Source organism: Melanotaenia boesemani, chromosome 19 (assembly GCF_017639745.1).
Source record: "Melanotaenia boesemani isolate fMelBoe1 chromosome 19, fMelBoe1.pri, whole genome shotgun sequence".
NCBI classification, from domain to species: Eukaryota; Metazoa; Chordata; class Actinopteri; order Atheriniformes; family Melanotaeniidae; genus Melanotaenia; species Melanotaenia boesemani.
Window position 1 is genome coordinate 7,076,466 of NC_055700.1, and position 24,488 is coordinate 7,100,953.

General features: G+C 38.0%; 1 protein-coding gene across 3 annotated transcripts; it reads right to left on the minus strand.

Annotated features, from left to right (window-relative positions):
- Window positions 1-4,500: 4,500 nt before the first annotated feature.
- pik3r1 (phosphoinositide-3-kinase, regulatory subunit 1 (alpha)) lies at window positions 4,501-24,207 on the minus strand. Of its 3 annotated transcripts, XM_041969210.1 has the most exons (15): window positions 23,970-24,207; window positions 22,373-22,992; window positions 14,595-14,687; window positions 14,427-14,501; window positions 14,045-14,176; window positions 13,217-13,418; window positions 12,771-12,853; window positions 8,644-8,845; window positions 8,365-8,545; window positions 8,150-8,275; window positions 7,925-8,067; window positions 7,664-7,840; window positions 7,504-7,578; window positions 7,245-7,415; window positions 4,501-6,912 (listed from the first exon to the last, which is right to left on the minus strand). In XM_041969210.1, the coding sequence occupies exons 2-15, from the start codon at window positions 22,707-22,709 to the stop codon at window positions 6,723-6,725; spliced, it is 2,187 nt and encodes a 728-aa protein (XP_041825144.1). In that variant the 5' UTR covers window positions 22,710-22,992; window positions 23,970-24,207; the 3' UTR covers window positions 4,501-6,722. The 3 variants fall into 3 exon arrangements, with proteins under 3 accessions (XP_041825144.1, XP_041825146.1, XP_041825147.1); XM_041969212.1 differs by lacking the exons at window positions 12,771-12,853; window positions 13,217-13,418; window positions 14,045-14,176; ... (2 more) ...; window positions 22,373-22,992; window positions 23,970-24,207 and adding an exon at window positions 10,918-11,308; XM_041969213.1 differs by lacking the exons at window positions 12,771-12,853; window positions 13,217-13,418; window positions 14,045-14,176; ... (2 more) ...; window positions 22,373-22,992; window positions 23,970-24,207 and adding an exon at window positions 9,844-10,438.
- Window positions 24,208-24,488: the final 281 nt, after the last annotated feature.

The window sequence follows — 24,488 nt, forward strand, 5'->3', positions numbered from 1 at the left end:
CGTATACATGTATGCATGTATGTATGCATGTATGTATGTATGTATGTATATATGTATGTATGTATTTATGTATGTATGCATGAATGCATGTATGTATGTATGTATGTATGTATGTATGTATGTATGTATGTATGTATTGATCAATTTATGGATGTAAATAAGCATGTATGTCTTTATGTACGTATACATGTATGTATGTATGTCTCATGTTTGTTTGTATGTATGTATGCATGTATGTATATGTGTATGCATGTATTTATGTATGTATGTATGTATGTATGTATGTATGTATGTATGTATGTATTGTTCCATTACAGTATGTATGTATGCATGCATGTATGCATGTATGTATGTATGTATGTATGTATGTTTGCATGTATGTATGTATGTATCTATATATGTATGTATGTATGTATGTATGTATATATGTATGTATGTATTTATGTATGTATGCATGAATGCATGTATGTATGTATGTATGTATGTATGTATGTATGTATGTATGTATGTATGTATTGATCGATTTATGGATGTAAATAAGCATGTATGTCTTTATGTACGTATACATGTATGTATGTATGTCTCATGTTTGTTTGTATGTATGTATGCATGTATGTATATGTGTATGCATGTATTTATGTATGTATGTATGTATGTATGTATGTATGTATGTATGTATTGTTCCATTACAGTATGTATGTATGCATGCATGTATGCATGTATGTATGTATGTATGTATGTATGTTTGCATGTATGTATGTATGTATCTATATATGTATGTATGTATGTAGGTATTTATGTATGTATGTACGTAAGTATTTTTTCATGTATGTATGTATGTCTGCATGTTTGTATGTATGTATGTATGTATGAATGTATGTATAATGTATGTATTGATGGATGTAAATAAGCATGTATGTCTTTATGTACGTATACATGAATGTATGTATATATATATATATGTACGTAAGTATTTATATATGTGTGTATGTCTGCATGTTCATATGTATGTATATATGCATGTATGTATAAGTGTATGCATGTATTGATATATGTTTGTATGTATGTATGTATGTATTGATTGATTGATGGATGTAAATAAGCATGTATGTCTTTATGTACGTATACATGTATGTATGTATGTATGTATGTTTATATCTACGTACGTATTTATTTATGTCTGTATGTATGTATCATGTTTGTATGTATGTATGTATGCATGTATGTATGTATGTATGTATGTATGTATGTATGTATGTATGTATGTATGTATGTATTGTTGCAAATATTTTTATAAACATTCTCATTCACTTACTCATTTCTTATTCATTTACTCATTGCTTATATATATTTCATAAGCATTCTTATTCATTTACTCATTTACATTTTATCCTTAGATTTTAGTAACATTCATTAGGCTCTGCTTTTAATTAATAGAGCTACATTATTATAACAGCTTAATTATTATTATTCCTTCACAGCTTACAGACAAAAAGGACATGAATCCATGCAGGGTTACTGAGTTCAATACTGGGAAAATAGCAAAGGACCTTGAAACTGTTCTGGGTGTCCAGCAAGGGAGTTGTTGTTATATTCCCTTACTTATCTACTCACTCCAAGCAGAGTGGAATTTCCCAGTAACTCAGAAAAATTATTAAAGAACAGCCTTTGTGTAAAACCGTGGGAACAGGTAGAAGGGAGTCAGCACAGAAAGACAGACAGATAACAGGACAGGGAGAAGCATCTTCTTTCCTTTCAGCTCTGACGTACCCCAGAAGGAGGACCTGGAGGAATCAAATCCCCGGAAGAAGGAGGGACCACCTTGCAAAATACACATTCACACGAATGCGCACCACATGCACGCACATAGCCACAATGCATTGTATCAGTATAAATGAGGAGGATAACTTAGGTAGGCGGGTCTTTTGGCTGAACCGAAGGGTCCCGACACTTTGTGTATTAGTGGACCAGAAGCTAAGCTAACAGGCCTCCTCTGACAGAGATATTTATTGCTTCTTATTACTGGCCCAACAAAGAATTATCAATTCTACTCAATCTCTGGTGTTTTTGCCTTCTTTTAAAAATGTGGATTTTTGAACACTCTTCCTTCTGATGATTTATTTACAGGTGGTGAACAAATCTTTTAAAACCAACAATTAAAAAACAACAGTATGTATGTATGTATGTATATATGTATTATGTATGTATTGATGGATTGATGGATGTAAATAAGCATGTAAATCTTTATGTACGTATACATTTATGTATGTATATATGTATGTATGTATGTATGTATGTAGGTATGTATGTATGTACGTAAGTATTTATTCATGAATGTATGTATGTCTGCATGTTTGTATGTATGTATGTATGCATGTATGTATAATGTATGTATTGATGGATGTAAATAAGCATGTATGTCTTTATGTACGTATACATGTATGTATGTATGTATATATATATACGTAAATATTTATTTATGTATGTATGTATGTCTGCATGTTTGTATGTATGTATGTATGCATGTATGTATAAGTGTATGCATGTATTTATGTATGTATGTATGTATGTATATATGTATGTATGTATGTATGTATGTATGTAGGTATGTATGTATGTACGTAAGTATTTATTCATGTATGTATGTATGTCTGCATGTTTGTATGTATGTATGTATGCATGTATGTATAATGTATGTATTGATGGATGTAAATAAGCATATATGTCTTTATGTACGTATACATGTATGTATGTATGTATATATATACGTAAATATTTATTTATGTATGTATGTATGTCTGCATGTTTGTATGTATGTATGTATGCATGTATGTATAAGTGTATGCATGTATGTATGTATGTATGTATGTATGTATGTATGTATATATGTATGTATGTATGTTTACATACAAAACCAAATGTACAGTCAGGAAAATTCCAAATACAGAAAAAGAAAAATTAAATAAAGTTCATGCTCGAAAAGGAGCGGGAAGAAGTAAAACTTATTAAATCCCACCCCTTCTCCAAAGTTAAAATAACATTTTTCATTTCCTGTTAGTTTACCATCTGAACTTTACAGTCCTACGTCATAGTACACATTTAAACATATTTCATAATGTTCAACCATTGCAAGCATTTCATTTAGATATCTCATTTTAAACCAACCCAAACAATTCATATTTCAAAAAGAAGCTTCTTCATTCATACATTGTGTGAAAGTAATATCTTTAAACATTTTTTTTAATTGTTTTAAATTTGGACATTCCTTGAGCTCAACATTCAACTTATTCCACAATTTTACTCCACAAACAGAAATACAGAAACCTCTCCTCCTTGTTTTTACCCTTATGACCTTATAATTAAATTTTCCTCTCTAAAGATAACCCCCGTCCCTCTCTGTAAACAGTCTTTGAATATTTACAGGTAGTAGTCTGTGTTTTGCCTTAAATAAAATTTATATATATATATATATATATAATTAGTTTGTCATGAATTATAGATTCTGGTAAATTTCCACAAATCTTCATGGTAACTTCCCTCAACTGAAGATAACGCTGCTTAAGTTCATGCACTGAATCTGATCAAAGCATTCCCAACCTGAAACTATGTTCCAGTAGTGCTTTTTTTTCGAGTTAACATTGTCTTCTTGTCTAGCTGCATTTCAAGTATGATAGCCATGTCTACCAAGCTTGTACCTGTCACACACTGAATGTTTTTGACAGGCTGTCAGAAAACTGGTTTGTATCCAGTGAATGTTCATGAAATTCCACTGAGCTGGTAGCTCAAGTCAAAATTGTGAAATGGTCTAAATCCGGGAACAATGGGCTTTTGTTTAGTTGAAAATTGATTTAAATAATGCAGCTGTTTAGTTTATTCCATTTATTACTGCAGTCCTATAGCTTGTGTAGCAGCAAAGCAGTAATTTGAGCTAAATGCCAACATGTTGATTTAATATTTCTTTAATGGCAGGTTAACATAATTAGTATTTTATACAAAGTACAACTGTTATGTCAAATTTGATCCTTTGACACAGCGGTTATAGCTCAGGAGGAAGAGCAGTTGTCTGCCTACCGGAAAGTCGAGAGGATTGATCCCAGGCTTTCCCTGACTACATGCCAAGTGTCCTTGGGTAAGACACTGAAGTGATAAGAGAAAGCACTTAGTAGTGCTGTGTATGTGAATGTGACATGTAATGTAAAAGCACTTTGAGGGGCCAAAATGTGACTAGAAAAGTGCTAAGTACTGTCCATTTGCCATCATAAAATGCCAAATAACCTTTAATCTTGGCCTTTTAGATGTAAGTGATCCTTTTTTTTTCTACAAATCCTGCTTTTCTGGAGCATCTAGACCACTGTTAAATTAAAATGTCTCGTTTAAGATAAATGTTCAATCTTCTGGAAAATAAATGGCAAATAATGAGCAGACAAACGATGAAAACAAACCTGTTGTCTGTGTGCATAACAAATTTGCATATAATTCAACAAATAAACCAAAGACTCATTTCTTAAAAAGAAGTGTTTTATTTTATTTTTAACAAAGCCCAATACAGATTTGAAGCCAAACTGGGGAACACTGTTAAATCTCAATCCAATCATCGTGTGAAGGAATCCAACAACAAAGAGAAAGTAGCTTCAAATAAAAAATAAGACAACTAAAATAAACCATACACCCCAGAACTGGGGTAAAGATTATGGTGCATGTTGTCTAATAATTTTAAAAACAGGGAACAGCAAACAAGGGACAAAAAAAGGTTTGTGCCAGCAGCTGTTGGGGAGGTAAATAAAATTAAACTTCTAGCAAAATGTCAAATTTGACCAAAAAACAAAAGAAATTCCAATAGAACCCAGATAAATGAGTTCTTAGTGTGCGTTTAATTACATTTTGGATTTGGTCGAATACATCAAAAACATGTTATACTTGACATCAGCTGTGTGTACCATAGTTTAAGCAGTTCTGACTTTCAGAAATGTAAATGCACAAACTGAAAACTGAAAACTGAATTTACTTATGCAGCTGCTTTCTCCGAGAGTAGTAGTTGTGCGAAAGATATAGGCTGGTAATTCCCAGTCTACTCTTACATGTCAAAGGAAACAATCATCTGTTAGTTATGCTTACACGCAGATTTAACTGTCTGTAATGACCATCTGTGTATGCTAAGGGTGGGGATTCCAAAATATATCCCAAATGGTAGATTTGTTCATACAAGTAATCCAATATGACATTTTTCCCATCTGACACTAAAAAATAAATCTAGTCCATTGGGTCTTGCACGAGTACCATTTAAAATAGATTTGTTAAAGCTAACCTAAAGATGTGGAAGGAAAATGTAGTCTAATAAAGACTCCACTGGTGCGTGTCGTCCTTCAGAATATGAAATTTCTTTCTGAAATGAGCCGATCCACCCATGTAAACACAGTGATTTTCTGATACAGAAAAATACTAAGTGGAAAATGTCTATTGATCTTATATTTTTACATGGGAACATACATATTTTGTAACAAAATAAATCTATACTGCTGTTTGTGGTGGCGATTTGGGTTGTCCTATCCCATCATCCCATTCTGAGTGCTCGAACAAAGAACTGCATGTTGGCTCAACTCTGTCGGTAAAAGTTCTCATGATAGAAGCAGCTCAAATGCTCAAAAGGCTCTGCCTGAGAAAAAGATTAGTTTGAAGCGAAAAGAAAAAAAAAAGACTAATAAAATACTTATCTTTTCCATCTTTTTTATACCAGCTGTTAAAGTCATTTATAATAAAGTGTTTGTTTCTATTATCTTTAAAAATCATAAGCATTTTTACCTTGGCATTTTGACACAAAATATCCTCTTGGATATTTACACAGGAAAAGATACTTTTCAAGCAATAAAACAAGCTTATATTGTGGGTTGCAACAGAGTAAAACAATTTTTAAGTAAAAATGGAGAAAGAATTGCATAGAAGATCAGATAACTAACCAAGAACTGATCCTTTTTGGTACGGTGCACTTTGATTTATGACTGCACAATTTCACATATGTACATGAAATAGTAAGTCCATTCATAGTTTCACCTTCCCACAGTCAAGATCAAGCTTGCTTCTGTACTGTGACGCTCAACAGGAAGATGCAAGCAAGATGCAGACAGACGCCACTTCCTCTCTGCTCTTCTCATAGAAGTCCATAGTTTTTTTCATAAAGAAAAATTAAAAATGTGTTTTTAAAAAGTGCCATTTTGCTACATTTTTCCAACGTCACATAGTTTCCTGATGAGTTTTGGTCACATGGACAGTCACGCTCACAGTCACATACATGAAACACACACTGATGACGTGAAAGGAAAAAAACAAAAAGTGTAAAAACAAACAAAGAAAATGAGAAATTGTAGCCGGTGAGTTTGTTTAAAGAGTCTGTCTGCTGCTAGTTAACATTCAGCGGGTAAAGCTTCAAAAAAGAACAAGCACCATAAGGAAAAGGCCTCATATGTCCTCCGCTGGGGGAGTTCAGCAGTTTCCGCTTGATTCTGTGCTCCCACAAAAAAAAGCAAAAAGAAAGATACATTCAGACTCGCCTCAGGCTTGTGGTCAGGCAAAGTCACTGAAATGTCTCAGGCTTTATTTTGTCTTTTCAAGTCCATGGCAGACATCGGAGCGTTGCTTTTTATCTTGTTTTTAAATCAAAGTTCACAACGTGTCGCCAGCTCCTGTGTCCTTAAATGTTTGAGCCCAAATGGATACATCCAGGTCCTTCACCGTCTCTGCTGAGCATAAAGGGGGTATGCTAGCGTCACATTCAGAGAGTCATTGTGCTGGACCAAAGACGTGTGCTGGTAATGAAGTACGAGTTCTTTTAATGAGCTGTACAGGTTATATGGCTCCGCGAAGCCATAGCCTGAGGGGGTCTTGTTGATGACGCAGTGCTTCACCTCACCCTCCACCCTGCAAATAAAGGACAGTGGTCACAACCTGCTCTGTTAACAGAAAACCAAAGTACTCTCTGGATCATCTCTTCTTTAAATATTTTTTAAACCACTACTCACAAGTCTGCATTAAAATATTTAATAAAATACTTGTGCAAAAACTATCAAATTTCTCTTCCTAATAATAACTACTTTCAAGTACAAAAATGGTGAAAAGTGGGAGCTTTTATTTGTGCTTCAGAGGAAAAGTAGCAACAAACACCGACTTTGCTTTAAGTCAGTGACTTCCTTAGCTTTAAAGAAAAAAAGGGAAACAGCTGTGGTATTATTTTACAACTCAGCGATACATACACAACACTGCAGGCATAGCATCCTGCTTTGCTGCTGTCCCGAACCAGGAATGTTCCATCTCTCTTGTTCTGGAGGAGAGCCTCGGCCTGCTGTCGTTCGATTTTCCCCAGATTCCAGGTCCGCTCATCATGATGAGGAAGGTCTTCATCATCATCCACCATAGAGTACTGACTAAAAAAAAGAACAGAAGACAAACAAATGTGAGTTTTGAGGCTAAACACTTCCATATTGCATCAGCTCATTTCTGAGGCAGACTTACTCCTCTGTGTTGTCTTTCTGGGTTTCCAGCCACTCGTTGAGTTTTTTCTGTCTGACTCCCTTCTGGGTCAGCCATCTACGAAACATAGAGCACATGGTTGTTAGAAACCGGGACAAATCTGTTCCCGAGGTAACAGGACAGTGCTTGTGTGCTAACTTACACGAGGTACTGGTCTCTGGTCTTGCGGAGCTGGATGAGGTCGGGCTTGATACTGTTCATCCTCTTGTCGATCTCTCTGTAATCTGCTGCCTGTTTCTTCAGATCTTCCTCCAGTCTGCGCTTGCTGTCTATAATTTCACTAATCCGTGATTTCAACTTCTCATAGTTACCCATGATTCTGCAAACAACGACAGAGGAGTTAGTCTGGAACAAAATCAAGCATTTTATTATCAGCTAAAGCTGCTTTGTTCGGTTTTCTTACCTCTGGATCTCCTTGTCGTTGCCTTCTCTCCTAAATTTCTCTATATATTCTTTGCTGTACCGCTCTTGTGTTTGACATTGCTCCTGAAATATCTTTATTGTTTCATTAAAAGCTTCTATCGCTGTGCGTTTCATTTGGATTTCCTGTAAGCAGAAACAACTTTTATTAGTGTCTGATGCAGTAAAACTCTTAAATGTCTTCATACCTCTGTAGCTAGTAACTCACCTGTGAAGTTCTGGTGTATTCTTCATAGAGACGGTCGTACTCTTTGTTCTTCTCTTGGTATTGCTGGTGGTATTCACAAAGCTTCCTCCCCACTGCTTCAATGTTGTCCTCTTTCACCACCTGATCCTGAGAAAAAATTCAAGCAGAGTTGCCGTTAAATTGGCTAAAAACAATATTTTTTAAAAATTCAGCTTGTTACTGAGCTGGCGTCCTACCTGCTGGTGTTTGGAGATGGGATACAGCAGCTTGACGTCTAGCTTAGGGTTGTACTGAGCCAGTGACTCATTGCGATAGTGGTTGATGAGCTCAACAACAGAGCTGAAGGTCAGCGGGTCTGAGAAGCCATACGTCCCATCCCGATGAAATATCTTAATAAGTTTGTTGTTTCCTCCTTTCCTGTAAACAAAAACAAGAAGCTGTGTTGAAAGAACTGCGCAATGTAAAAGAAAAAGCTTGACAGCAGGAAATGACTTCAAACAGGGGAAATGGCTCACCTCAAAGTCAGAGTGTAGTCTCCGTGCATTTTCGTAGAGGCGTCTCGCACCAAAAATGTACCGTCTGCAGTGTCCCGCAGTTTTTCATTGACCTCCTCCCGGGAGATGTCTCCCCAGTACCATTCAGCGTCCTGCAGAGCCATGTTGTTGTTCATACCGTTGTTAATCACAGACGTGGGTTTAGGTGGCTTTGGAGGTAGAGCTGTGGGGAGAAAAGGAGCAAAAGCAGAATATAAATATGCAGCTCAGGCTTACAGCAAGTAGAAATTGAGAATAAGTCAAGCATTTGATTTTTTTTTGATGAAAAAAACCCCCAAGCTCAATGGACATTTTCTTAAAAAAAAAACCTAAAAAAAAACCTAAAAACAACTAAGCAGAAAATACTATAACCTATATCTCAAAAGAATCACACTGCACACATTGTAGAACCTATCCAACCTTTTTTCATTGATTAGACAGGGCTGATGAAATACTGCCTCCCTCTAACAGAGGCGGCAACAGTGAGGTGGTGGGAGGAGAGATCGAGCGTGAGTCAGGGGGGAATGAATTTCATTCAAGAAAATGGCCATCAATATGCAGCAGAGCAGCTTTTTGAAAAATGATGCACACACGACTGAATGTTTGTTGGAAAAGAAAACAAGAAATTGAAAGGTTGAAATGTATGTAGCACACAGACTTTGAACCCTGAGCAGCTGATGAAAGAATCCCTTTTGAGCCGAGCATTAATGTGGGATAGCCAGAATCTGTTTTATGGATTTACAGTCAATAGATCAATAAAAGTTGAGCCAACGGTTTCACAGTGAGGCTAGCAGTAGCAGACCTAAGGTAGTTGGCTATTTTTAACCCATAAATCTGCACTGCCACTGCATTAACACCCCTTCTGCAGCAATGGACCCTGTAGAACTTTGCTAACTGAAAACCAGAAGCACTTGCCACAATTGTAGGTTTAAAATAAGTTTAATAGCAGCCTGAACCAGCATCCATAGCACATGGTCTGCACCTCTCTGCCAACCTTCAACGTGATCACATAAAATTTTCATTTTTAACCAGGATGCTGATGCCTCCAGTCACAATGCCATCCAGCCTTTCCTCTCCGCTCTTCTAAAGAAGCACAATTAACACTTTATTAAGCCGGCACCTAAACAGTAATTTGGAAACCCATTAAGGGCAGCCTGCTCAGTAACGTGTTACATCACTTACCACAGCCAATCACAAAGGTCTGTCACCAACCGCTCCTGCATCTTTCATTTCCTGAGAGTGATGAGGTCATTCTTAAAGCATATTTCCTTTTACGCTCTTTTATCATCAACTCTTTAAAATGCAGCAATAAAAAATAAATAAATAAATAAATTTCCTTCAGCATCAGCATCCACCTTCAAAGCTTCTCTCCACTAGCAGAAGGAAAAGAAAAAGGAGCCTGCAGCCTGCTTCATGCTTCCCCTCAGTCATCCTCTGTCTCCTTCTGTTGAGCCTGTCCACTTGCTCTCCTGCAGGTTGCTCGGCCCCTCCTCCCTGCATGTGTCGTGTGGACGCTTAGCCCGTCCCACTGCTGGCACGCAGACAAAGCCAGCTCTGCTGCAGCAGCACGTACGCAGCTGAATTATAATGCCTGGCCCGGTCAGCAGCACCATGAGCTCCTAAATACGCCTGTAATCCCACAGCATGACACTCGGCGTGACAGAGATAGCCTGCTTGATTTCCTGAGTGAAACTAAAATAGAACCAGTTCTTGGTACAGAATTAAGGATTCTAGTTAAACCCAGTGATCATTGTCCTAAGCTTAATCAAATAAAACAAAGAAGTCATGAAAGAAAATAAATCAACTACAAATCCGTGTATTGGATTAGATATTATGTAAATTTATTTATAAGTATTTTCCAGAAATGAAATTTTAATCAAAGTCTGTTCTCCAAATGACTGAACTTCAACATTTTTCTAAAAATGCATCCCCCAGACATGGCAGCAAATGGAGAGTACTTGATTTATTTATAATTATTTGCTTCAGCATGTCTATAAATAATCTGAATGTTTTAGAGCCTCTATAAACGAGTCTAAACCAAAGCATCTCAATGAACCGATGCAAAGTCTAAGAACAGCTCATATCTATGCAGCATGACCAGTGGCCCTAAGCAAGTTTGCTCTCAGCTAAAAGAGCTAAACTAACTAATCTTGTTCTGTTTTTTCTTTTTTACGAGAACCTTCTTTTTTTAAAGCCTGAAGGTACAAAGAGCATAACGAAACTGTCACTTCTACATGACAAGAACAGCAAACTTACGTTGCAAGTTGTGCATATTTCGGTGAACCAACAGTCTCTTCTTTAAAGCCTCTTTCTTAGTTCCAAAGGTTAAATGTAATCCAACAGAACTGAATTCAATTCCTCCAGTCAAGCTCCATTTCATAGTTTAGACCGCCGAGTATGAGAATGTGGCTTGTTTTAATTCTTAAAAGATTGCAGCTTTATGTGCTTCTTAATGAAATCCAGGTAATCCCCTCAGTGTGAGGCAGGTGCAGCGTGCGAACTGGCTGAGTGCGACTGATTCACTTGCTTAGTCGACTGAGTGTTCAGTTCCTGCTGTGGGTGCTAAAAGGCTGAGTCTCCCTCTCTCCGTCTTTCCCTTTCTGAGCTCTGTGAGGCTGAGGCCTGCTCACGTGGAGGCGGATAGTTAATGATTAGCAGTAGCTGCTCGGTGTCGAGGCAGCCTGTTCTGAATACCAGCTGCGTTTGTGTGCACGCCTCAGTCTTTTTGGTCACTCCCTCTTTCTGTGTTTGTAAAGGAGGGGGTGGAGGGGAAGTTCAGTCTTATGATTAACTTGCAAAGTTTCAAATATTTGCTGACTGAGCACTTTGAGGGGCAGGACATGTGGATATCCATGCAGAGGGAGGACTGAGGGGGGAGAAGAGTGGCTCTACAGACTGGAAGCAGTCCTCAGTTAACAAGAGCAGCTCTGTGCCGCAGGCCGACTTTCCAGCAAACCAAATCTAAGTGGGCCTTTTGTCACTTACTTAAAATAGGCACGCAGTAACTGGGAGCAGGCACGAAGACACCCGTGCGCACACACATACACACATGGGTCATTCATAGAAACGCAAATAATCTGAACATGTGTGTTTACAAAGTAGGCTCTCTCATCTTTGGTTCCTATTATTTGCATGAAACTAATGAGACTGACGAGAAACCAGTCTGGCACAAACTTTGTTGCGTGCTACACATCATGTGCTCACACATGCATCTCTGTATGAGAGAGACAAACTAAAAGCACATCAGGATTTGTGTTTAGCCTGCCAGACAATCCATCCATCCATCTTAATGCCTAAGAGCTCCTGCAGGTGCAAATTACTGACAGCTGAGAGCAGTCCGTGCAGAGGCTCATTATAAATAGCCCTAACAGGTAATAAAATGTTTAAACAGCTACAGTCAGTCTTGGGGCCAACCAACGACAGTGATTTTAACCAGCACTTTAAAAACAAAACGTTGCCACGAAAGGCACTGCTAACTCACACCATCACACTGGCTTTGTTTGAACAGACCACCTACAGAAACTGTGAGACAAAATTCTTTTTCCAGGTTAGAAGGTCAGCCATGAGGAAATCTTTTCAGATTGCACCAACTGCTCATAAACAAAATGCAATTTCACTAAAAACCATGTTACTAAATGTCTTCATGCAAACTTCAAAGCCAAATCAGCACTATGTCATAAAATTTAGCAGTTTGTAGTAAATGCATCAAAATATGAACCTCGAAAATAAATAAGATAGAAAATTGATCTTGATAAGTTAAAAAAAAAACATTAAAATGATCCTTAAATTAACTTAAAAAGTCACAAACTGGTACACAAGAACAAAATAATGTACTAACTTGTTTTAGTTTTGTAGTGTAGGTAGTTTACCTCCACAGACTACCCTGTGGTCTTTTACAAGTGCAGCAGTTGCAAGTCTCAACGCCTCTCTACATGCTATTAATAGCTCATGCCTCAGTTTGTGTTGTGCAGCAACTCAGTCCCTGCAGAACTTAATATTCATGTTCTGCGTCCAATAATAAATAATGCACAAATCTCTTGGGTCTTCCAGTAACAGCAGCAATGCATGACAGAGTTGCTTTTGAGAAGAAAAGCAAAAAGTTTTACTACCTGGAGCAGCTTGGCTTTCACTCCACTCACTGGTCACCAGAACCTCAATGATCTTGATGAAAGCATCCAGACTTGGTTCACAACTGTAGAATTTGAGGGAAAAAAAAAATAGTTAAATAAAAGTTTTACAGCCCAGGTGACAGTTTGTTGCTTTGGTTTTTCTGTGTTGGTCACAATCTGATGATAATTGAGGCTTGACTACTTTAATTGCACAGCACAGCTGGTAAGAAGGAAAGCTCCAACCTATATTTGTGTACAGCTAAAACCCATGAGTGCCTGACAGACTGCACACTCTGAGTGCTCCTCTGAATGTGCATGACTGAGGGCATGTGTGTCAGCACTGCATGACTGAGCCTGCACACTTGCCTGTCAACTGCTTGAGTGTCTATCCTTGTCAAACCAGAATGTGCAACAGCAAGGCATGAGGCCAGAGCTCCAACACTCACCTGGTGGGTTGCTGTCTGAAAAACACAGGGCTGAAGATCTCACCCAGAGATCTGGCACTAAGCAAGTTCTTGGAGCCGTTCTGGCACACTCTAGCAAAATGCCTGAGCAGACAATGGAGAGTTAGCCAGTATTGTGGAGGGAGGCTTGGGGTGCCGGCGATGCGACGTAGCAGCTGGGCACATTCCTCAGGGTTCACCACCTCTGTTGAAAAAGATGAGAGCCGCCACGGGTCAGACAGAGAGATGTGAAAAACCGATAACGCATTAAAAAGCTTTTCTTCAGCTGAAGAGGATCATAAAGTGAAAGCTTTTTCTTCAAGCACCAAAGAGATGGAAAAAGGCATCGTGTGCAGTTAGTCTTGTAAACCACAGACAGATTGTGTGGTTGACAGTGAGTGTAAGGTACACTAGCAGGTGATTGGCTGCTCAGAGATGCTAGAGATAAACTTTCAGGCTTGTTTTAGTTCCTATTAACCACAGATATCCTGTTTCTGGCCATGTGACATCAAGAAAATGCAGCAGAGTGGTACGAGTCTTTTTCCTCTGCCTGCAAGAAGCAGTAAGAAAAAGAAACAAAGAAAGTAAAAAAGCAATGATAAAATACAACTATACACTTTGCACACTTTTAAAAATCTACACCTAGAGGCTTAAAAAAGATAAAACGAAAAAACAAAAATGAGGAACAAAAAGGTTCTGACGCGCTATTGCGGTTTTCTGTTCAAAGTACTTAATGTACAGCAGGGCAGGGGTACATTACGTCAGCACGTTTGCTTTAAGCCAGCTGCACAGTAAATAAATTAATCACTGAATCTGTCCCGCCATTCCCACCTTTAGCAGTTAGGACCATCTGAGCTTGTATTGCAGTGGGTATGATGGGCTGGGGCAGATCCTGCAGGTACCTACGTAGACCATCACAGAGGACTGGAAGTTCCAGCTGATCCAGGTCTGTTGGGGGAGGATCTGAAGTGAAACACAACACAGGCTGCATGTTTATACAGAAACCTATGGTTGACTGAAGCACAATTTTTTCTGGTGTTTCTAATATTATATATGAGCACTTAGAAGTCATTATTAGTCTCCTCACACTTTACATCTCACTTTTTCCACTTCTGTCTGAGACTTCCTTTTCTGTAAGCAAGTCTCACTCACTGAAAGGTTACAGGTTTCAAACAAAGACATAAAAAAAGAACATTTCTAAAAGGCAACTTACCACTATCAAAATACTGTCTGACTTCAAGTCCAGCACCAGCAGTAAATGTTCGATATAGAGTGGGGTTATCCAGACCTACAGATAAAACAGGTCAAATTGCATGGTTCTTTGAAACAGATTACATAAGCAGTAGATTGATATGGTGAGGTATTTTTTAGATGAGCTCACCTTTCCTCTCAATAGCTTCCAACAGTCTGGTCAGCATGGGTGGAGCGGTCTCAGGAAGGGAAAATTGCTCCGTCAAGTCGGGCAAAGAGAATCCTGGAAGAAATTACAACAGTCAACAAAGGTAATTATTAAAAGAGTGATTGGCTTCCTACACATCCATCAGTTGAGTCATTAGTTTATTTATTTTTCTGACAATTTCCTCAATTAACCTGAGACTTATTCATTATCATGCTTATAATTATTATTATTATTTTTATTTTAATGTTCCTTGTACAGTGTCCTTGGGTGTTTTGTATGGCGCTTTTAAATAAAATGTATTATTATTATTATTATTATTCTTCTTCTTATTATTATTATTATTATTATTAATATTATTATAATAAAGAGATAGTGTATATGTAAAAAATGTGATAATTCCACAAAGTTCTTGTGCTTCTGTGTTGGTCCAAATATTTTAGTCAATAAACCAAAATCACAATTCAAGAAATAAAATTGTCCTGCTGATGGTGACTGCTTATAGGACTTAAATCAGTAACGACTGATTAAGTGTTTCACTAACAAACTGCTCAGATCTTCAAAGGAAGGAGGTACACAACCAAAGAACCACTTTCAAATGTAAAAAGGTGTGCATTAATAAAAAAAAAAAACTGATTCAAAAACAGGAGGTGCTGTGCACTAAAGTCAGGGTTTGTTGGGCCAAGAAACTAAGCAAATATCCTTCGACATGAGGTAAGCCAGGTCTTACTCTTTTTTTTTTACTTATTTAGCCTTTAGAACGTTGTGCCCAGGTGTGGACATGAAAGGATGAAGGAGCTGGCAGGGATTATATTTGGACTTGCAAAAGGGTATTTTGAAAAGGTATTTTTCTGAAAGGCTCAACTGTTAAACACCAAGTCTGCAGATTGAAAATGCTGAGAAACCATGAACGAAACCATTCTTGGAAACATATTTTCCTTTCTTGCTACTTTAAAAATGATTACTGTTTTTTAAGTCATGCATCAAACCTGCAACTTCAGCTCCAACTGATGCATGAAAATTATCAAAGAACTGCCCTGTCCCACCAAAGCTGATTCAATGAACCAATTCATCCAAATCTACATCCTATGGCCACAACAGCATTTAGCATGTTGCGTGTGAAGAAACTGCATTACCAAAATCTTTCTAACCACGGAACACACAAATATCCATCTAGGACAACTGGTCATCTGGAAGACATTATTGGAACTGCAAATCAGGAGGGGAGGTTTCTTAGAAGCAGCAAACTTTGAGATGGAACAAAGTTTCCAAAAATAGAGATCAAGACACGCAGTGCTGCCATCACACACCTTGGAAGTGTAAGCTTTCTCCAAGACAAGATATCTAACACGACTGTCCTACAAGGGCCAACCCCTTTTCTGAGAAACTCAATTCACAACCAGAAGTTTAATGAAACACAGTCCAGCCACTTTCCCACTGATCATATCAATGAAAATTATACAACAATCTTAAAAAGGACTCAATTTATTTCAAATTCCTTAATTAAAAAAAACTATTCCATACTATACATTTGAATCCTGTATCTAGTCAACACTTTGGGAATCCATAAAAAAAAAACATTATAAATAAACAGGTTTGAAATCATCTGCTTGCATATCTCCACCAGCCAGGTGATAACTCTTAAAACAAGAGAGGTCTTCAAGAAAAATCCAGACACTTATGTTTATTTACTCTACCCATGGTTGGCCTATGAGTGACAAGGCGAGGTGGAGATAGAGTTGCTTCTTGGTACTGTCAACGATGTGACAGTTTTGGCACCAATGGAAATGTATCAAGTATCAAACAAAATATGGCAGAAATGCTTCAAGCTATTGCCGATGATTTCTGAGATGCCTTGGTCTGAGATCAAATGATTGATGTGCCCCTTCTGGACTCTGCTTGTGACAAGTGGTGTTCCTAAAGTTATAATATTTCTCCTGTTTAGAAGAGTTGAGTCCTGCACGCCACCAGACTAACTTCTCAATGCAAGGTGGTTTCTGTGGTAAGTTCAGATATAACAGTGAGACTAAAGGGGCCCCTTGAACGTGTCTCTACAAGCCTGCTTGTTTGGCAGACCTCATGACATCCCAAAAGGCCTCAACCAGTCAGTAGTCAGTTAGACGACCGCAGGTTGAGGAAGTTGATGCAGCTGCCACTGGTGCTGTTATGGCATGGGGGACAATCTCACCGGCTCAAATGGTATGTCTGAACCGCACGAAGTGCAGACTGTGGGCAGGACAGGGCCAGGGCACCATGGACACACTAAAGATAGCACACACTTTGGATAAATTTAGAGAGCCTGCTCAAGTAACAAACATTTACAGGTTACACCATTTTTTCTTGTCTGAGGAAAGTCTAGCTGAGACACACCAGTAAAACCTAAAGACTGCCATAACATAAATGAAAGCAAAATTAAAGCTTTTAATTTACAAAGTGCCAATGTTCAAAAATATGTGCCAAATGTGATCAGGATCATTTATAAAAGCTGCTGCATTTGCTGGTGACACCATAGTTCGGCACTTGAATGGCATGGGATTTAAAAGACTTTTCTCTATGAACATGTGCGCAAAGGCAGCACCAAACATGCTTTAACACAGCTGATCTGGAAGTCAATGATGCAGCTCTGAACTGAAGTAAGAAAACATGCAGGCAATGTCTCCTCCTACTGGCTGGAAGGTGCAGTGCAAAAGTAAAGCAACAGCCAATGAGGAGACTGTTGCTACTGCCTGACAATTAACCCTACGAGAAGGGGGACCATTGCAGTATCACACGTACACCCAAATTTCTTAAAGGCACAAATAACCGTACAATGCACAACTTTCACAAATGAAGTTAGATAAAATCAAGTACAAAAAAATTAAATAACTAATGTCTGAAAGACCATTAGGCTTTGTTTAAATACTCTCTATAATTAAAATAAGGTGGGTGTAACAAATTTTTCATGCTATTAAAATGCAAAGTAAAATTAAGCCATATTTAACCTGCAATATCTTTTGAAAATTGCAGACCAATTCTGATTAAAGTGATTTTATTACATTCATTTGATACTGTCCTGTGTTAGCCAACACTGTCCTGTGTTGTCTGCCTACTTTTACAAGCAGACAAAATGCAAAATATTCAAGAAATAAAAAGTTAAGACATGGCGAAAACAAATTTGGTATATATGCAAGCACTTGAGTTCTTGTGTATTTTAAAAGAAATATTGTCATTTCTCACTTCTGGTGGTGCTGAGGCAAGGCATATCATGATGTTTGTGTAACAACAGTTTTAAGATATTCAACTGCAACAAGACTGACTAAGAGACGGTGCTGTACAAGCTCTGAGCAGTTCATCCACACTTAAGGCAAAAGACGATATTTGTAGAAAAGCGAGGAGCATCATGAGTAAAACCAAGGGTAAAAATGATAAAAACATTTAATGGAGGAAGCAAATGTGTTTTGTTTTAACAGAGCCTTATGTAATTCCTTCCCTTTCCATCACAAGGCATACCATGACGCACTAGCAAATATACCTTGTCATCCCCTCTCCCTCAATAAATCACATATCTGAAATATCTTTGCTGCCCTTCTTGACATCCTGTTTCTTTGTAATCTCACCTTCATCTTACTGCACTTCAAGACCATCAGTCTGCGTCTTTGTGCCTCATTTTCTTGCACTCTGTCTTAATCCTGCCAGCAGACATGCCCTGACTCCAGTAAAGAAGATTTGCCAATTCAGACTTCAGTCTCTGCACACAATCAAGTAATGAAACAGTTATGCACGGTCTCATGCACACAACTCCACGCCATCTGACTGGATTTACACACTAATGCAGTTGGGAGGAAATATATCCAATTATGATGTTGGTTTTATTGAACTGTGAAACTGCATTACTGTCAACATTTTTCTAAATCACAATCAATGCACAGTAGCAGGTATAATTTAGGGCCCTTGTTTCGATATTTTTAAAGCAGGCATTGGTGATAGATAAAACAAATGTCATAGTTGAACATGTACAGATGAAAACTGATTTCTACAACTTCTGGAAAGTTGCAGCCAATTAAAACAACTCAGCATGTTTTTAGCAGGGTTAGAGTTCTATTTCTATACATAGAAATATAAACTTCATCCATGGAGTGACTGAACATAAGGGAAATCTGTGTTATCATATTAATGCTGGAGAGACAGCGGCTAATACTGCAATAAACAATCCTTTGTATTTAATTAAACATGATCCCCGGAAGTAAATACAGAGATAATGAAAAGATGACACCCACGTTTAATAAACAGCCCTCTGTGACACAGACTTTGGAAATGAGATGAGCCAAAAATACATTTAAATCCAGCTTGCGTCTGATGTTCGCAGTCAGCGGATTTACCGATGTCCACTCTTGTCACTCCTGACCAAAGCTAATATTTTGTAACTCAAACAGGTGGGACAAAAACGATTTTTCAAGACAACCTGAAAACTGAGTAACAATAATAATGTACAAATCTAAGAAATACATTTTTAGAAAACATCCAGTGAGCCTAATCCAATCAAATTTGCCTCACATAAGCAACATGAACACAGATAACAATGACAAGTGTAAAACAGCAATCACTGGGGCAGCTATTCAGCATGCAGCCATTTATTGTCCAGTTACATTGTGTGCTGTGTTACTGCAATCAGCACTTAGCACAATACTGATTCATCACAAAGCTACAAATCAGTCTACCGTGCAGTCTGAGCGCACCGCTTCACCAAAGAAGCGCCAATGCATTCCTGGCCTCAGTTGCCTAGTCTCACAGAGGAACACTACATCAGAGCCCACTATCACACCATAAACTTCTGCTGTGTTTACTCTGCTGCAGGCTTGGATGGATGCAGCAATCTGTTATTGTCTTTTCTAAAAAAAAAAAAAAAAAAAAATGTTAAAGCCATCCAAAAAGTGACATGCATAATTTAGAAAAAAGTGAAGTCTTGGCAGAAAAGGAAAAAAAATGACAGTGCTGACAGAAAAAAATGTTCAATAGAGCAGATGTCAGCCTGAGTGCTAAAGAGGCCCAGAGAAGGAGAGCTGCATTATCTCAATCTCCAGCTATGCAGAGTACTCTCAGTGCAACTGTCCCTTCTCTGCAGCTTCCTCTCTTCCTTCCAGTGGACCTTTTTTAGTATCCATTATCTATATTTCATACAGAGAGGGGAAAAAAACTAAGATGTTTCATATCTACATCCATTTAAACTATAAAAGCTTCATTTTTCATTTAAGGGTACCAAAAAAGTGTGTTTACACTCAGAAGGCTATACTTATACTATAAAATATGTAAACATGGATTTTTCTTTTTTTTATGTTCCACTGAAAAGTCTTGCTTTTGTGTGCAGCGTACTGTAACGTTACATGAAAGCAGAAAACAGTGGTAAGGCTGAGGGGGCAGATAGAGTGATGGCATCAAATATTTCTTTAAACATGACTGAGCATGCAGGCTGAACTTTGTGAAAACATGCACAGCAGCACACACATTTGCTATTCAGACTGTCTGCTTGAAGATAAAGAGGAATTGAGGAATTATACACACACACACAAAAAAAAAAAACACTGAACAGTGGACCTTAAAAAAATGTTATGTAACCAAGCCCCGCCTGCAAACCGCTTAAAAAGGGGCAGAAAAAATTCAAAGTTTAAAAATCATTTATGTAAATTATTAAGAGATAGAATTAGCAAAAGTTGCTCCATTTTCCTTCCAGATGGCGGGACTGAACACATGTATGTTCTCTTACTGGGAGGCCCAGCAAAGGAGGAACACTTGCATGTTTAAAAAAGAAAAGAAAAAAAGGGCTGAGAGCTGGAATGAGGCTCCCAGCCCTGCCCTCTTCTTTTTTCTCCTTGCTTTCCTTCTCCACATCTGCTGTACTCATGTACTCCCCCCCGCCCACTCAGAGAGGAGAGGTTTCTTCCCAAGCCTCATTTCTCCACCTCCTTTGCCCTCTTCGAGCTGACTGTAGGAACTATCAAAACATTTAAAAAAAAAAGAAAGAAAGAAAAAAACGAGGAGGAAAGGAAAAAAAAAGTTGCAGTGTAGGAGGAAGGGAGTTAGATCCCTTGGTGGTGGGCAATAAATCACAAACACTCTGGAAGCAACAAGACCCTCTTCAAAGCCCCCATGAGCATGCAGATCCCAGGTTCCTCCCAAGCCCTCCCACCCACCCTATACCCTGCTTCAGCCCCTCTGCCAAGCCCCCAGCTCTGCTCCAGCCCTGATCCCTTTGCACACTATCCCTTACACAAACCCTCAAACTAGCACAAGGGCTCTCGCTCCCTTACCCACATCCTCAGGGCCTCCCTCCCTCCCATCTCCCACAGCCTAGGACACAGAGACTTTTTCTTCTCCCTGTGCTACATTCGCTCTTGCTCCAGGCTCAACGCTGCTGCCACTCAACCTCGACATAGCCATTGAACACATGCCCCCTTCACATGGCTCCTTGCTCACCCTGCAAACCACAGCAAAGCATTTCACAACTGTACCACAAAGAGCAAAAACTAGAAACCCGGCAGTCACAGCTGCTCTTTAGGTGTGCAGTGAGCTTTAAGGACATAATCATGTCAGCCACTGCATAATTAAAAAAATGTCCACTTTAATTGCTCTTTATAGTTGGGGTCTCAGCTGTAACTGATTTAAAAAGGGTCTTTTTTTTTAAATTATTTAATGAAATATACAAAAAAAAATCTATATTCAAAGGAACAGTATTCAGTTCAATACACAAACCGATCATGTTCGGCCTGACTCTGCTCAAGAAAAGAGGAACAATGTTTCCTGGCTTTGATCAAAACAGTAGTTGCTATCGCTTGAAGAAAAAAATGTATGTAATGTCTTTAGAGTACCACCTGCAAGATAAAAATAGAAACCTTTCAGCATAACAACCTCAGGAAATACCACAATATCATATTAGCACACAATTATTATAAGATAAACTGGAAAGGCTTTCGTCTTGAGTTTAACAAATGCTTTCGTGCTATCAAAATGCAAGTTGAGGGGAAATTTTGATTTTTTTTTTCTATGTTTTTTTTTTGCTATATGCTCAATTTGACATAATTATCACTTTAAATTTTAATAATATTCAAGATAAGGGAATTATTTTAATTAAGACGCACTTTGAGAAGAAAAACAGATTATATCTGGTACCATATGGCCTGCACAAGATACACTGTTGTACTGTACCCTGGATAAACACCAGTGCCATTGTCCATTGGTACTGAGCTTGGTTCACAGTGAGTGCAGCTGGACAGCACTGGGCAAAACAACTTGCCAACAAAAACTGCTTTAAAATGTCAGCCTCTTTGCCAAATTGCAGTACCTGGATTTAGATATAGATAATTTGGATTCATCAGTCTGAATTTAAATGGTTTTGATTTACTTGTGACAAGAAATGTTTCAACTGAGCAAACTATCTGCTAATGAAACCCTGGACATATGGCAAAAGCAAAGAAAACAACACGTGAAAGGGCTGTGGGATGTCAGCCAGGTAACCAGATGGCAGTTAACACAATTATTTATTTATGGTTGACATCACCCCTTAAAATGCCTGGAAAAAAATTAACATGTAAGAATATGTATACCAATAGATGGTCCTTAAATGTCACACAAGTGCTTCACTCCAGCAAATGAATGTCTGCACCCACCAGTGCACTTCACACTGCACTGGTGAGTTAAACAAATATTTCTTTTCTGATTAGGGAAAAATATTCATTTTTTGATATGACACTAATAAATAATTCTTATGCATGACTTCCTGTTAAACTCACCTTGTTCTGAGTCAGAGTCTGCCTCTGCCTTGAAGGAGCCCGGAGCTACTGGTAAGGGTCTGAGGGGCCTTGGCTTCGGTGTAGGGGGAGAGATCCATTTCTTCCCAATGTACTCAACATATGTCCCAGGGAAGTCCCCTTTTTCCTGAGTGGTTTCATTAAAGCCTGGTAGCCAGCCAATGTCATCTGGCCGCTGCTCTAGACCATCAGTGTACCCAAGAGCCACCAGAGTTCCTTTGCTTACCAAAAGTATATCCCCCACATGCAGATCAATGTCCTCCTCTCTCTCCTTTTTGTAGTCATAAAGCGCTCTGTACTGATATCCTTCGGCACTCATATTGATCACTTTGGTTCAATGTGTTTTTCTCAAAGATAAGCTTCAATTTGTTATATTAGTTTTCAGGTTTCTCTGGTTATGTGTTTAGTCCAAGTACTCATTTGCTGATTCCAACAAAAACTACAGCCAAAGGTTTAACAGAGACAAAAATATCTAACTTGTCTTCATTCTTTCACAGTTTGAACCTTTTCTCAATAAATCACAGGTCGTTTGGTGTGTAGCCTCACAGTATGTACCCATCAGTAAATGGCCTGCAGCTGTGATCTTGAGTGCTTATTCAGACCTGTAAGATGAGAACAGAGGCCATGTTATTACTCACTGCTCAAGACAATTACTGCCTATACAACATGCAATGATCACATGTTAACAGACTAAGTCAAATTTTATAAAAATAAAAATTAAATTAATCACTTTAAGGTAATTTTATTTATTGAAAATGAAGTGGGGACATAAATTATATTTAAAGTAATTATGCAAAGCAAAATATTACATTGGGAACAAGTTAAGTTCTTTATAATATTACAAGATTTCTAAAATATTACGTTAAACCAAGCAAGTAATTATTTGTCTAATCTGTATTGAGATCCAGCAGCGAAAAATAAACACCTGAAAGTTATCTGTTATGTTTTGTCTGAACTTGTATATGTACTGGAGTCTGAATATCGCAATAGCTCAATGGAAAAAAATGGTTTAGTCTTTAATGTTTTTATTATCGTATGTTACAAGTTTATTGTATCACTAAACTTACCCTTCCAAGAGAGTTCATATCAGCTAACAACTTAATAACAAGAGATAAAAGTAAATCATTCACAGCTCAAGACTCCATTAACATGAGCCGGTTTTTATGGTACTTTTTACAATTTGTGGGACACAACGCTGCACAGCCAACATATGGCTGCTAACGTAACCGCTATCGCTGGCTAAAGTCACCGTTATACAGTCTCTTGATTAGAAACTTCATTTGTATGTTAAAGTTTGTAAAAGGTGCTGGATATATCTTATAAATCCAGGCTAAAGTAATAACCCAACAGTGAGAAAAATGTCGAGTGAGCAGTTAGCCAAGTTAGCAGAATAAACGAGAAGAAAGGAACACAAAAAGAAACGACTAAAAGTTAAGGCAAAGGCACAAAAAAGCTACAGTTTTTAATTGACTTTAAGAATATAAGGCGATAACAAGCAGGCTTCTGGTTATTTTTTTAAGAACAATTCTTTAAAAATTTTTGCTTACAAAGTTAGCGAGAATGTGCAGCAGTAACTTACCGAGTGTGCACGCATCCACAAACGGTTCCAACGGCTCTTATTTCCTTCTAAAACAAATCCACTTTATTAAACTTTACTAAATCATCGGTAGAATGCAAACCAAAATAGATTTTCGCCTGCTCGTTTAAAAGAAAAAAAATACTCTTCAAGATTTTATATCCGATTTAAAGGCAAGTACAAAGTGTTACGACATACAGCCAGTCGACATCGGCGAAGCCTCCCCGTCCAGAACAAATGTTCCCTTGAACGTTGTCCCTACGGCCAGCAAGAGGAAAGACTAAGTGTGGCCAATGATTGGTTGACACTCTTGTCAATCAATTACGCCGCATAATTGAACCAATCACATTTCCCCTAGGGGCGAACACTCCCCCTTCTATGTACTTTTGCCTGCAACATGAAACTATGGAAATTGCATAACTTCTACTCGCAGACCTAAAGGACTCTCTTGAATTTTACTATGAGCATCATTCTGAATTGAGCAGACTAATTATTAAATAAGTATCATCCCAATTAATAAAA

Bases quoted from the DNA above. Each gene is read 5' to 3' on its own strand.
- pik3r1 (XM_041969210.1), bottom strand. From the start codon at position 22,709: ATGAGTGCCGAAGGATATCAGTACAGAGCGCTTTATGACTACAAAAAG. The intron at 14,502-14,594 runs GTGAGCTCATCT...TTTTATCTGTAG, and splicing joins GGAAGCTATTGAGAGGAAAG to GTCTGGATAACCCCACTCTA. The intron at 8,846-12,770 runs GTAGTAAAACTT...TTCTCCCCACAG, and splicing joins TGAAAGCCAAGCTGCTCCAG to CTCTACCTCCAAAGCCACCT.